The sequence below is a fragment of the Echiichthys vipera genome (genome assembly GCF_963691815.1).
Source record: "Echiichthys vipera genome assembly, chromosome: 9".
Taxonomy (NCBI): domain Eukaryota; kingdom Metazoa; phylum Chordata; class Actinopteri; order Perciformes; family Trachinidae; genus Echiichthys; species Echiichthys vipera.
The window spans coordinates 276267-291266 of record NC_139834.1 but is presented as its reverse complement, the minus strand read 5'-3'; the positions used below and the strand labels follow the sequence as shown (position 1 = coordinate 291266).

Sequence of the window (15000 nt, the reverse complement as noted above, 5' to 3'; positions counted from 1 at the left end):
AAGAAACGACTTAATGTTTATGGGATTTACCTGAAATATGAAAATTATGATGACGTTAAATGTGTTAAAGTGAGAAATGAACGGTTTCCAAACACTTATAAAATAACTTTCTGTGTCTTTAACAGAACAAACAGGCGTCAGCGTCGGTTCATCTGCACGTGTTTGCATCAGATTAAGAATTACTTTAATCTGATAAAACTGAATATGAATAAAAATAAGATAAAATAAAAATATCTGGGAATAAGAAAAGAGAAGAAACACTAAACTTCGACACGAGCACGAGATTAAAGGAGATTAAAGGAGATTAATGATTAAAGATGGTGATAAAATAAAACACTAATTATGTTCATGCACTAAAACAGAATCAGGTTAAATTTGCCTTGTTTGACGCTGTTTCCATGGAAACAGACAAACAATAAAATTAAACATAAGCATAATAAACTATTATCCATAAAATATCAAGTGTATATATATATATATACATACACACACATGTATATATGTGTGTATGTGTGTTTACAGTAGCAGTGCAGGAGGTGGTGTGCAGGTAAAATGTCCAGTTTTAATATAATATATATATATGGGTTTAATATACATCCTGATATTAAAATAATAATAAATCAGGTTAAATTTGCCTTATTTGACGGTGTTTCCATGGAAACAAATATAAGCATAATTAACTATTAACAGTAAAAATATAAAGTATATACATATATTTATTTATTTACAGTAGTGCGGGAGGTGATGTGCAGTTAAAGTGTGCAGTGATGATATAATATAATATATATATGTGTGTGTGTGTGTTTAATATACATGAATACTACTGTAATAACCCTAATGCTGATATTGTCGGGATAAATGTTAGAAATTAAACATTTAAATGACTCAAACTTCGCTCTGCTGCAGTTTGTGTCTTTATAAAGAAACTTCACATTAATATTTACACTTTAAATTATTAATTTTGCTTTAAAATCTTATTTTAACGTGTTTGTATCCGCGCACGCAAGCTAGCACCGTTAGCCACAGTGATGCTAAGGAAGCTAACAGCCTCATTCACAGCCTGGTCCCGGTCCTGGTCTGGGTCTGGGTTTGGGTCCTGGGTCTGGGTCTTACCGAGCCGGGGGCCGGGCATCTCCTGGCCGAACTCCAGCACCTGGTCCCCGGCCTTCCCGGTCCCGTCGGCCCGGTCCGTCTCCAGTCCCGCCAGGAGCTTGAGCAGCGCCTCCTGCGGGACCTTGCAGCCTCATCCTTTCAGGTCCGAGAAGGCGGTGAGGCGGAACCCGCGCTCCAGGCCGTGCTCCTCGGGCTTGAAGGGCTTGTACCCGGGGGGGAAGCACGCCTCCGCCCCGGCAGCCTCTCCCGGGGGCGGCGGGGAAGTTGTGCCTGACATGAGTGACTGAAAGACGGCTCCAAACGCTCCACGGAGACCCGGTGCACCGGTGATACAGAGTGAGGGCGAGCGGAGCGTGTGTCCGCGCTTTGCTGTCCGGGGGAAACAAGGGCGCCGTGACGTCACACCACACCGACGAGACTTCCTGTCGGGACTTTCACAGTAAAAGTTTACAGAGAACATGAACACGCGAGATTCACGGACATTAGCGACACATTTGACCCGCTGCTGTGACTCCGAGCTTTAGTTAATGTAAATATAGAAAAATGTCTTTTAAAGCCACAGTTAAGGCCCAGGAGTCAGACACATGTGCGCATGCGCGTTATTTTGAAGGCGGGAGTTGGAATCACGGTAAATTTCGTTATCGCGCTGTTTTACACTTTATAGCTCCACTGGCGTTTACAGGGGGGGAACATGTGCTAAGGTGCCCTCTAGGAGCATAAACGTGTGTTAAAGTGTCCTCTAGGAGCATAAACGTGTGCTAAAGTGTCCTCTAGGAGCATAAACGTGTGCTAAAGTGCCCTCTAGAGCATACACGTGTGTTAAAGTGTCCTCTAGGAGCATAAACGTGTGCTAAAGTGTCCTCTAGGAGCATAAACGTGTGCTAAAGTGTCCTAGGAGCATAAACATGTTTTAAAGTGTCCTCTAGGAGCATAAACGTGTGCAAAAGTGTCCTCTAGGAGCCTAAACGTGTGCTAAAGTGTCCTCTAGGAGCATAAACGTGTGTTAAAGTGTCCTCTAGGAGCATAAACGTGTGCTAAAGTGTCCTCTAGGAGCAATATAACCGTGTGTTAAAGTGTCCTCTAGGAGCATAAACGTGTGCAAAAGTGTCCTCTAGGAGCCTAAACGTGTGCTAAAGTGTCCTCTAGGAGCAATAAACGTTTGCAAAAAGTGTCCTCTAGGAGCATAAACGTGTGTTAAAGTGTCCTCTAGGAGCATAAACGTGTGTTAAAGTGTCCTCTAGGAGCATAGAAACGTGTGTTAAAGTGTCCTCTAGGAGCATAAACGTGTGTTAAAGTGTCCTCTAGGAGCATAAACGTGTGTTAAAGTGTCTTCTAGGAGCATAAACGAGTGTTAAAGTGTCCTCTAGGAGCATAGACGTGTGCTTAAAAGTGTCCTCTAGGAGCATAAACGTGTGTTAAAGTGTCCTCTAGGAACATAAACGTGTGTTAAAATGTCCTCTAGGAGCATAAACGTGTGTTATAAGTGTCCTCTAGGAGCATAAAACCGTGTGCTAAGTGTCCTCTAGAAGCCTAAACGAGTGTTAAAGTGTCCTCTAGGAACATAAACGTGTGTTAAAGTGTCCTCTAGGAGCATAAACGTGTGCTAAAGTGTCCTCTAGGAGGATAAACGTGTGCTAAAGTGTCCTCTAGGAGCATAAAACGTGTGTTTAAAGTGTCCTCTAGGAGCATAAACGTGTGTTAAAGTGTCCTCTAGGAGCATAACGTGTGCTAAAGTGTCCTCTAGGAGCATAAACGTGTGCTAAAGTGTCCCTCTAGGGAGCCTTAAACGTGTGTTAAAGTGTCCTCTAGGAGCGTAAACGTGTGGTTAAAGTGTCCTCTAGGAGCGTAAACGTGTGTTAAAGTGTCCTCTAGGAGGCATTAACGTGTGTTAAAGTGTCCTCTAGGAGCATAAACGTGTGCTAAAGAGTCCTCTAGGAGCATAAACGTGTGTTTAAAGTGTCCTCTAGGAGCATAAACGTGTGCTAAAGTGTCCTCTAGGAGCATAAACGTGTGCTTAAAGTGTCCTCTAGGAACATAAACGTGTGCTAAAGTGTCCTCTAGAACATAAACGTGGTGTTAAAGTGTCCTCTAGGAGCATAAACGTGTGTTTAAAGTGTCCTCTAGGAGCCCTAAACGTGTGCTAAAGTGTCCTCTAGGAACATAAACGTGTGTTAAAGTGTCCTCTAGGAGCATAAACGTGTGATAAAGTGTCCTCTAGGAGCATAAACTGTGTGCTAAAGTGTCCTCTAGGAGCCTAAACGTGTGTTAAAGTGTCCTCTAGGAGCATAAACGTGTGATAAAGTGTCCTCTAGGAGCATAAACGTGTGATAAAGTGTCCTCTAGGAGCATAAACGTGTGTTAAAGTGTCCTCTGTCCTCTAGGAGCATAAACGTGTGCTAAAGTGTCCTCTAGGAGCATAAACGTGTGTTAAAGTGTCCTCTAGGAGCATAAACGTGTGTTAAAGTGTCCTCTAGGAGCATAACGTGTGCTAAAGTGTCCTCTAGAGCATAAACGTGTGTTAAAGTGTCCTCTAGGAGCATAAACGTGTGCTAAAGTGTCCTCTAGGAGCATAAACGTGTGTTAAAGTGTCCTCTAGGAGACTAAACGTGTGTTAAAGTGTCCTCTAGGAGCATAAACGTGTGTTAAAGTGTTGTTAATCTTGTTATTGTTTGAAGATTGAAAAGTTATAACTGTTCAAAGTTTATTTGTGGAAATAAAGTTTAAAAACAAAACAGAAGCAAAGATGAATAACTGGTTTATTTCTTAAATCTTCTTTGCACCGTTTCATCTCTAATTACAGACGATTCTGACACAAGGTGAAGAGTCCTGGACGAGCCGCAGGGAAGAGAGCAGCGTCGGGGGTCAGAGGTCGGGGGTCAGAGGTCCAGGGGTCAGAGGTCCAGGGTCAGGGGTCAGAGGTCGGGGGTCAGAGGTCGGGTGTCAGAGGTCAGGGGTCAGGGGTCGGGCAGGAGAGACGCTGCAGTCGACGTGTTCACAGGCACAAACAGAGAATGGCTACTTTTCTTTGAACAGGAGCAAAATCCGTCTCTAACACATGTTTATGAAACGACGACAGCGACGACGTTTATGATCAGAACACGTCGAATATTTATTTATTTAAAGCTCTCTGGGTTTTTCACAGTCGTGCGTCGTCTTCTTCTTCTCCACGGTCACTTTCTCCACCTCACGGTCGAAGACGATTCATGTGTATAACACACACACACACCATGAGACGCACACACACACACTCAGTCCACAGCATGTCGTCACCTCCTCTGATGCACGACGGTGGAGAGGGGCGTGTGTGTGTGTGTGTGTGTGTGTGTGTGTGTGTGTGTGTGTGTGGGGGGGCAAACAGTGACGGACGAGTGCAACAGGGGAAACAAAAGAAAGGATGACAAGGAGAGAGAGAGAGAGAGAGAGAGAAACAGAGGGAGAGAGAGAGAGACAGAGAGAGAGACGGAGACAGAGAGAGAGAGAGAGAGGAGAGAGAGAGAGAGAGAGAGAGAGAGAGAGAGAGAGAGAGAGAGAGAGAGAGCAGAGAGAGAGAGAGAGGAGAGAGAGAGAGAGAGAGAGAGAGAGAGGGGCAGAGAGAGAGAGAGGGCAGAGAGGAGAGAGAGGGAGAGAGAGAGAGAGAGAGAGAGGCGAGGAGAGAGAGAGGAGAGAGAAGAGAGAGAGACGAGAGAGAGAGAAGAGAGAGAGAGAGGGGGGGGGGGGGGGGGGGGGCAGGATAGAAAAGCTGCAGCAGAGTTCAAATCCATGTCAGAACTCCAGGTTTGTAATCTTCTCTTCTGACGCCACTCTAGGTGGATTTTAAAATGGTACGACCCACGGTGTGTGTGTTCAGGTGTGTGTGTGTGTTCAGGTGTGTGTGTTCAGGTGTGTGTTCAGGTGTGTGTGTGTGTCCAGGTGTGTGTTCAGGTGTGTGTGTCTACAAAGAGAGTAAGGTGCAACAACCAAACGGGTGTTTCCAGAGCCGGGAGTGGACGCGAGGAAAGGTCAAGAAGGTGAATATACTGTTGTATGTGTGTGTGTATGTGTGTGTGTGTGTGTGTGTGTGTGTGTGTGTGTGTGTGTGTGTGTGTGTGTGTGTGTGTGTGTGTGTGTGTGTGTGTGTGACTGGGCTCCTGTTACTGTATACAGTCCATGACGTGTATCTGCAGCGTGTCCATGTCTGGGGCCTGGTACTGGCACTTGGGACAACATAGATCTGGAAGCTCCTCTGCTCCGGCTGCTCCTTGATCCCCGACTGGCACCAGACCCTGGTTACGGAACGAGGGGGCGGGCGGCACCGTGTTGAACGCTGCCGAGACAAACACACGCTGAGTGAAGACCAGTTATAAATACGTTAGCGTAAACGTGTGCTAAAGTGTCCTCTAGGAGCATAAACGTGTGTTAAAGTGTCCTCTAGGAGCATAAACGTGTGCTAAAGTGTCCTCTAGGAGCATAAACGTGTGTTAATGTGTCCTCTAGGAGCATAAACGTGTGTTAAAGTGTCCTCTAGGAGCATAAACGTGTGCTAAAGTGTCCTCTAGGAGCATAACGTGTGTTAAAGTGTCCTCTAGGAGCATAAACGTGTGTTAAAGTGTCTCTAGGAGCATAAACGTGTGTTAAGTGTCCTCTAGGAGCATAAACGTGTGTTAAAGTGTCCTCTAGGAGCATAAACGTGTGTTAAAGTGTCCTCTAGGAGCATAAACGTGTGCTAAAGTGTCCTCTAGGAGCATAAACGTGTGCTAAAGTGTCCTCTAGGAGCATAAACGTGTGTTAAAGTGTCCTCTAGGAGCATAAACGTGTGTTAGTGTCCTCTAGGAGCATAAACGTGTGTTAAAGTGTCCTCTAGGAGCATAAACGTGTGTTAAAGTGTCCTCTAGGAGCACAAACGTGTGTTAAAGTGTCCTCTAGGAGCATAAACGTGTGTTAAAGTGTCCTCTAGGAGCATAAACGTATGTTAAAGTGTCCTCTAGGAGCATAAACGTGTGTTAAAGTGTCCTCTAGGAGCATAAACGTGTGCTAAAGTGTCCTCTAGGAGCATAAACGTGTGTTAAAGTGTCCTCTAGGAGCATAAACGTGTGTTAAAGTGTCCTCTAGGAGCATAAACGTGTGTTAAAGTGTCCTCTAGGAGCATAAACGTGTGTTAAAGTGTCCTCTAGGAGCATAACGTGTGCTAAAGTGTCCTCTAGGAGCATAAACGTGTGCTAAAGTGTCCTCTAGGAGCATAAACGTGTGTTAAAGTGTCCTCTAGGAGCATAAACGTGTGTTAAAGTGTCCTCTAGGAGCATAAACGTGTGCTAAAGTGTCCTCTAGGAGCATAAACGTGTGTTAAAGTGTCCTCTAGGAGCATAAACGTGTGTTAAAGTGTCCTCTAGGAGCATAAACGTGTGTTAAAGTGTCCTCTAGGAGCATAAACGTGTGCTAAAGTGTCCTCTAGGAGCATAAACGTGTGTTAAAGTGTCCTCTAGGAGCATAAACGTGTGTTAAAGTGTCCTCTAGGAGCATAAACGTGTGTTAAAGTGTCCTCTAGGAGCATAAACGTGTGCTAAAGTGTCCTCTAGGAGCATAAACGTGTGCTAAAGTGTCCTCTAGGAGCATAAACGTGTGTTAGTGTCCTCTAGGAGCATAAACGTGTGTTAAAGTGTCCTCTAGGAGCATAAACGTGTGTTAAAGTGTCCTCTAGGAGCACAAACGTGTGTTAGTGTCCTCTAGGAGCATAAACGTATGTTAAAGTGTCCTCTAGGAGCATAAACGTGTGTTAAAGTGTCCTCTAGGAGCATAAACGTGTGCTAAAGTGTCCTCTAGGAGCATAAACGTGTGTTAAAGTGTCCTCTAGGAGCATAAACGTGTGTTAGTGTCCTCTAGGAGCATAAACGTGTGTTAAAGTGTCCTCTAGGAGCATAAACGTGTGTTAAAGTGTCCTCTAGGAGCACAAACGTGTGTTAGTGTCCTCTAGGAGCATAAACGTATGTTAAAGTGTCCTCTAGGAGCATAAACGTGTGTTAAAGTGTCCTCTAGGAGCATAAACGTGTGCTAAAGTGTCCTCTAGGAGCATAAACGTGTGTTAAAGTGTCCTCTAGGAGCATAAACGTGTGTTAGTGTCCTCTAGGAGCATAAACGTGTGTTAAAGTGTCCTCTAGGAGCATAAACGTGTGTTAAAGTGTCCTCTAGGAGCACAAACGTGTGTTAGTGTCCTCTAGGAGCATAAACGTATGTTAAAGTGTCCTCTAGGAGCCTAAACGTGTGTTAAAGTGTCCTCTAGGAGCATAAACGTGTGTTAAAGTGTCCTCTAGGAGCATAAACGTGTGTTAGTGTCCTCTAGGAGCATAAACGTATGTTAAAGTGTCCTCTAGGAGCATAAACGTGTGTTAAAGTGTCCTCTAGGAGCATAAACGTGTGCTAAAGTGTCCTCTAGGAGCATAAACGTGTGTTAAAGTGTCCTCTAGGAGCATAAACGTGTGTTAAAGTGTCCTCTAGGAGCATAAACGTGTGCTAAAGTGTCCTCTAGGAGCATAAACGTGTGTTAAAGTGTCCTCTAGGAGCATAAACGTGTGTTAAAGTGTCCTCTAGGAGCACAAACGTGTGTTAAAGTGTCCTCTAGGAGCATAAACGTGTGTTAGTGTCCTCTAGGAGCATAAACGTATGTTAAAGTGTCCTCTAGGAGCATAAACGTGTGTTAAAGTGTCCTCTAGGAGCATAAACGTGTGTTAGTGTCCTCTAGGAGCATAAACGTATGTTAAAGTGTCCTCTAGGAGCATAAACGTGTGTTAAAGTGTCCTCTAGGAGCATAAACGTGTGTTAGTGTCCTCTAGGAGCATAAACGTGTGTTAAAGTGTCCTCTAGGAGCATAAACGTGTGTTAAAGTGTCCTCTAGGAGCATAAACGTGTGCTAAAGTGTCCTCTAGGAGCATAAACGTGTGCTAAAGTGTCCTCTAGGAGCATAAATGTGTGTTAAAGTGTCCTCTAGGAGCATAAACGTGTGTTAAAGTGTCCTCTAGGAGCCTAAACGTGTGTTATAGTGTCCTCTAGGAGCCTAAACGTGTGTTAAAGTGTCCTCTAGGAGCATAAACGTGTGTTAAAGTGTCCTCTAGGAGCATAAACGTGTGCTAAAGTGTCCTCTAGGAGCATAAACGTGTGTTAAAGTGTGTGTGTGTGTCATGTACCTTGTGGGTGTGTGTGTGTGTGTGTGTGTGTGTGTGTGTGTGTGTGTGTGTGTGTGTGTGTGGGTGTGTGTGTGTGTGTGTGTGTGTGTGTGTGTGTGTGTGTGTACCCTGTGGGGGGGGGATGTGTGGGGCCCGTGTTGGAAAGTCTTCCAGGTGTCTCAGCTTCATTTGTTCCATTCGTGCCCTGAAACAGAAGCACAGAGACGACGCTCACGGTGAATCACGCCGCTTAGAACCACGGACGCAGAGACGTGAGAGTCTGAGCTGCAGTGGAGCTGCAGACGACGCAGGCAGAGGAGCAGGACAGACCCTGGATCAGAACTGTGGTGTTTACCGTGACGTGGCCTCCTGTTTGAGCCGGTCGATCTCAGCCAGGGCCTGAGTCAGCTGATCCTGCAGCTCCTCCTTCTTCTGGTTCAGCTTCTCTCGTGCTTCTCGCTCGGCCAGGAAGTCGCCTTTGTAGATCTCAGCCTGATCAACAGAGACAAGAGGGGGGGGGGTTCACTCAGCAGCAGAGGTCTGTCCCATCTGCACGGACACAAACGTGTTCACATGTGGCTGTGGCTGATCACTTTAAATGGCAGACATCTAAGGGTGCCCTCCCACTGTTCCTCCGTCCCGTGCCCCAGCACGTGTCACGGCTAAAGTCTGGTTCCTTTGACCAGTGTGAGTGCAACCGTACCACGTCTAGGAGCGGCATGCTTGCTGTCCACGGCCCGTTTGGGAGAGGTGGGCTTTAGTAAAGCACGTTTGCACGTGTACGAGCACAAGCGTGCGCACGTGTACGAGCACGAGGCCTACGGCGGTTCTGAGGTCATTTCCTGTGCGCCTGTTGGGACGTAGAAAAAAGAAGGAGGGACCATGCGCGGACATTTCAAACAATGGCGGTGAAAGGTTCACGTTGGTGTGATGCGGAGGTGGAGTGTTTACTGCAGATTTGGTCGATGAAAAGATTCAAAAACAGTCGACAAGACGCACAAAAACTCCGAGGTCTACGGAAAGATCTGGAAACAAAGCCACGCATCGCCATGACGTCATCAATGCGTGTGACGTGTTACGGCGTGATGACGTATAGGCAGCAAGAAGCATTCTCCGAGGCCCAGGTAGTGTGAGTACAAACGGGCCTGGAGGGGGGACATGGACCCTAAAGCACGGGGCACGGGACGCACGCACAGTGGGAGGGCGCTCTAACCTGTGACGGAGGCTCAGTGGAGGGGCGCTCTAACCTGTGACGGAGGCACAGTGGGAGGGCGCTCTAACCTGTGACGGAGGAACAGTGGGAGGGCGCTCTAACCTGTTAAACTGACACCAAAAGGTTCAGGTCGGGTTTCAGACTACGTGTCACTGAAGCTTCTTTGGAGCTGGACGACTCGTGTGTGTGTGTGTGTCTGTCTGTGTGTGTGTGTGTGTGTGTGTGTGTGTGTGTGTGTGTGTGTGTGTGTGTGTGTGTGTGTGTGTGTCTCCGGACCTGTGCCGTGAGGACGGGGACAGTCTCCAGGGAGCCCTTCTGCTGCTCCACCTCCTCCTTCAGTTTGTCGATGAGATCCTGCTTCAGGGCGAGCGCTCGCTCCGCCTCCTCCAGGCGGCTGCACAGGTCTCCTCCCTGCACACACACACACACACACACACACACACAAACACACACACACACACACACACACACACACACACACACACACACACACACACACACACACACACACACACACACACACACACACACACACACACACACACACACACACACACACACACACACACACACACACACACACACACACACACACACACACACACACACACACACACACACACACACACACACACACACACACACACACACAGGTGCACGTGTGTGAGCGGAGCAGAGACCCTCCTGAGGGGACGCAGAGGTCAAAGGTGGTGTTTCTACCTCACTCTTGAGTTTAGAGTCGTAGTCTCTGAACAGACAGGTGTAGGCGTGCTGCAGCTGCGTCAGCTTCTTCCTGAGGAGAGGAACAAAGGAAACAACAGTTTAACTCACAGTCAGGAATCGAACCGAAACACGTCGGGATGGAAACAGAACTGAAGACGTTCTGAACGACACCCAGGAGCATTAACCTCCACAGAGAAGCACGACACATCTACAGCTCCAGCCTCTGGTCCTGGATCAGGTCTCAGGGGCAGCAGCTCCAGCCTCTGATCCTGGATCAGGTCTCAGGGGCAGCAGCTCCAGCCTCTGATCCTGGATCAGGTCTCAGGGGCAGCAGCTCCAGCAGGGGACCCCAAACTTCCCTTTCCCGGGCCACATTAACCAGCTCTAACTGGGGGATCCTGAGGCGTTCCCAGGCCAGTGTGGAGATCTAATCTCTCCACCTGGTCCTGGGTCTTCCCCGAGGCCTCCTCCCAGCTGGACGTGCCTGGAACACCTCCCTAGGGAGGCGCCCAGGGTTCATCCAGACCAGATGATTCTGAACCACCTCAACTGGCTCCTTTCAACGCAAAGTGTCACAAGTGTGCGTGTGCGTGTGCGTGTGCGTGTGCGTGTGCGTGCGTGCGTGCGTGCGCGTGTGCGTGTGCGTGCGCGTGCGCGTGCGCGTGCGTGTGCGTGTGCGCGTGTGCGTGCGTGCGTGCGTGCGTGCGTGCGTGCGTGCGTGTGTGTGTTGAACCCACTTCTCCTCTGTCACCACGTGTCTCTCCGTCTTCAGAGCTTGCTCCAGGCTCTGGGTCTGGAGCAGCAGCTTGTCCATGGCCACGTGATGCTGCTTCCTCTGCTGCTCCAGCTCCCGCTCCGCCACCTGCAGGCTCTTCACCTTACTGCACAGCCTGCACACGGGTGGAGCAGAGGGGGACACGTCAGCACACAGGTGGAGCAGAGAGAGACACATCAGCACACAGGTGGAGCAGAGGGAGACACGTCAGCACACAGGTGGAGCACAGAGAGACACATCAGCACACAGGTGGAGCAGAGAGGGACACATCAGCACACAGGTGGAGCAGAGAGAGACACATCAGCACACAGGTGGAGCAGAGAGAGACACATCAGCACACAGGTGGAGCACAGAGAGACACATCAGCACAAGGGTGGAACAGAGAGACACATCAGCACACAGGTGGAGCAGAGAGACACATCAGCACACAGGTGGAGCAGAGAGAGACACATCAGCACACAGGTGGAGCAGAGAGAGACACATCAGCACACAGGTGGAGCAGAGAGAGACACATCAGCACACGGGTGGAGCAGAGAGAGACACATCAGCACACAGGTGGAGCAGAGAGAGACACATCAGCACACAGGTGGAGCAGAGAGAGACACATCAGCACACAGGTGGAGCAGAGAGAGACACATCAGCACACAGGTGGAGCAGAGAGAGACACATCAGCACACACAGGTGGAGCAGAGGGAGACACATCAGCACACACGGGTGGAGCAGAGAGAGACACGTCAGCACACGGGTGGAGCAGAGAGAGACACATCAGCACACGGGTGGAGCAGAGTGAGACACATCAGCACACAGGTGGAGCAGAGAGAGACACATCAGCACACAGGTGGAGCAGAGGGAGACACGTCAGCACACAGGTGGAGCACAGAGAGACACATCAGCACACAGGTGGAGCAGAGAGGGACACATCAGCACACAGGTGGAGCAGAGAGAGACACATCAGCACACAGGTGGAGCAGAGAGAGACACATCAGCACACAGGTGGAGCACAGAGAGACACATCAGCACAAGGGTGGAACAGAGAGACACATCAGCACACAGGTGGAGCAGAGAGACACATCAGCACACAGGTGGAGCAGAGAGAGACACATCAGCACACAGGTGGAGCAGAGAGAGACACATCAGCACACAGGTGGAGCAGAGAGAGACACATCAGCACACGGGTGGAGCAGAGAGAGACACATCAGCACACAGGTGGAGCAGAGAGAGACACATCAGCACACAGGTGGAGCAGAGAGAGACACATCAGCACACAGGTGGAGCAGAGAGAGACACATCAGCACACAGGTGGAGCAGAGAGAGACACATCAGCACACACAGGTGGAGCAGAGGGAGACACATCAGCACACACGGGTGGAGCAGAGAGAGACACGTCAGCACACGGGTGGAGCAGAGAGAGACACATCAGCACACGGGTGGAGCAGAGTGAGACACATCAGCACACAGGTGGAGCAGAGAGAGACACGTCAGCACACAGGTGGAGCAGAGAGAGACACGTCAGCACACAGGTGGAGCAGAGAGAGACACGTCAGCACACGGGTGGAGCAGAGAGAGACACATCAGCACACAGGTGGAGCAGAGAGAGACACATCAGCACACAGGTGGAGCAGAGAGAGACACATCAGCACACGGGTGGAGCAGAGAGAGACACATCAGCACACAGGTTGAGCAGAGAGAGACACATCAGCACACAGGTGGAGCAGAGAGAGACACATCAGCACACAGGTGGAGCAGAGAGAGACACATCAGCACACACAGGTGGAGCAGAGGGAGACACATCAGCACACAGGTGGAGCAGAGAGAGACACATCAGCACACACGGGTGGAGCAGAGAGAGACACATCAGCACACAGGTGGAGCAGAGAGAGACACATCAGCACACAGGTGGAGCAGAGAGACACATCAGCACACACAGGTGGAGCAGAGAGAGACACATCAGCACACACAGGTGGAGCAGAGAGAGACACATCAGCACACAGGTGGAGCAGAGAGACACATCAGCACACAGGTGGAGCAGAGAGAGACACGTCAGCACACGGGTGGAGCAGAGGGAGACATATCAGCACACAGGTGGAGCAGAGAGAGACACATCAGCACACAGGTGGAGCAGAGGGAGACACATCAGCACACAGGTGGAGCAGAGAGAGACACATCAGCACACAGGTGGAGCAGAGAGGGACACATCAGCACACAGGTGGAGCAGAGAGAGACACATCAGCACACAGGTGGAGCAGAGAGACACATCAGCACACAGGTGGAGCAGAGAGAGACACATCAGCACACACAGGTGGAGCAGAGAGGGACACATCAGCACACAGGTGGAGCAGAGAGGGACACATCAGCACACAGGTGGAGCAGAGGGAGACACATCAGCACACAGGTGGAGCAGAGAGAGACACATCAGCACACAGGTGGAGCAGAGAGGGACACATCAGCACACAGGTGGAGCAGAGAGAGACACATCAGCACACAGGTGGAGCAGAGAGACACATCAGCACACAGGTGGAGCAGAGAGAGACACATCAGCACACACAGGTGGAGCAGAGAGACACATCAGCACACACAGGTGGAGCAGAGAGACACGTCAGCACACACAGGTGGAGCAGAGAGACACATCAGCACACAGGTGGAGCAGAGAGAGACACGTCAGCACACAGGTGGAGCAGAGAGACACGTCAGCACACACAGGTGGAGCAGAGAGAGACATCAGCACACAGGTGGAGCAGAGAGAGACACATCAGCACACAGGTGGAGCAGAGAGAGACACATCAGCACACAGGTGGAGCAGAGAGAGACATCAGCACACAGGTGGAGCAGAGAGGAACATCAGCACACGGGTGGAGCAGAGAGAGACACATCAGCACACAGGTGGAGCAGAGAGAGACACATCAGCACACACAGGTGGAGCAGAGAGGAACATCAGCACACAGGTGGAGCAGAGAGAGACACATCAGCACACAGGTGGAGCAGAGAGAGACACGTCAGCACACACAGGTGGAGCAGAGAGAGACACGTCAGCACACACAGGTGGAGCAGAGAGAGACACGTCAGCACACAGGTGGAGCAGAGCGACACATCAGCACACACAGGTGGAGCAGAGAGAGACACATCAGCACACACAGGTGGAGCAGAGAGACACATCAGCACACAGGTGGAGCAGAGAGAGACACATCAGCACACAGGTGGAGCAGAGAGAGACACGTCAGCACACAGGTGGAGCAGAGAGAGACACATCAGCACACAGGTGGAGCAGAGAGAGACACATCAGCACACAGGTGGAGCAGAGAGAGACACGTCAGCACACAGGTGGAGCAGAGGGAGACACATCAGCACACAGGTGGAGCAGAGGGAGACACATCAGCACACAGGTGGAGCAGAGAGACACACATCAGCACACAGGTGGAGCAGAGAGAGACACGTCAGCACACAGGTGGAGCAGAGAGAGACACATCAGCACACGGGTGGAGCAGAGAGAGACACATCAGCACACGGGTGGAGCAGAGAGAAACACGTCAGCACACAGGTGGAGCAGAGAGGAACATCAGCACACAGGTGGAGCAGAGAGGAACATCAGCACACAGGTGGAGCATCAGTGGACCCGTGCTCGACCCCGCGGTCTCCCTTTGAAACCTGTGAACGTGCACTCAGATCGCTGACACCCGGCTCCACATCGCTGCCGCCTCTCAGCCTGGTTGGCGTGCGCGGACCGATGAAGCCGGGACGATCTGACGTCTTAGTTGTGGACGCGAGCACGGAGACGTCTCTCCACACACACTGTTTTTATCTGTGCTGAGGTGAAAACTCACTTGTCGTCCAGCACTTTGCGCTCGTGCTCGCTCTTCTCCAGGCAGCTCTGCCTCTCGTTCAGTTCTCCCAACAGTGACGTAGCCTGAGCCTTCAGAGCCTCGCAGTCCTTCGCCAGCTGTGGAGAGTAAAGAAGAGCCAGGGTTACGGACGTGATGGCGTGTTCGTGAGAGCGCCACCATCTCGCTAACCGCAGCGGTTCTGATGGTTCCCACCTGGGCGCAGTC

The 15000-nt window shown here is 50.0% G+C and overlaps 2 protein-coding genes across 2 annotated transcripts in view; both read right to left on the bottom strand.

Moving 5' to 3' along the window:
• Nucleotides 1-1485, bottom strand: part of sephs3 (selenophosphate synthetase 3) — an 11028-nt gene extending 9543 nt beyond the window's left edge. Inside the window, exon 1 of the mRNA XM_083920889.1 lies at nt 1114-1485. Within this exon, the coding sequence (XP_083777015.1) occupies nt 1114-1390 (277 nt within the window). The 5' untranslated portion in view covers nt 1391-1485. The remainder of the gene's footprint in view (nt 1-1113) is intronic.
• Nucleotides 1486-4835: 3350 nt separating this feature from the next.
• Nucleotides 4836-15000, bottom strand: part of ikbkg (inhibitor of nuclear factor kappa B kinase regulatory subunit gamma) — a 22240-nt gene continuing 12075 nt past the window's right edge. The window contains 8 exon segments of the mRNA XM_083919686.1: nt 4836-5416; nt 8375-8451; nt 8602-8738; nt 9736-9870; nt 10180-10252; nt 10920-11072; nt 14776-14891; nt 14989-15000. The exon segment at nt 14989-15000 is cut by the window's right edge and continues 91 nt beyond it. Of these exon segments, the coding sequence (XP_083775812.1) occupies nt 5244-5416; nt 8375-8451; nt 8602-8738; nt 9736-9870; nt 10180-10252; nt 10920-11072; nt 14776-14891; nt 14989-15000 (876 nt within the window). The 3' untranslated portion in view covers nt 4836-5243.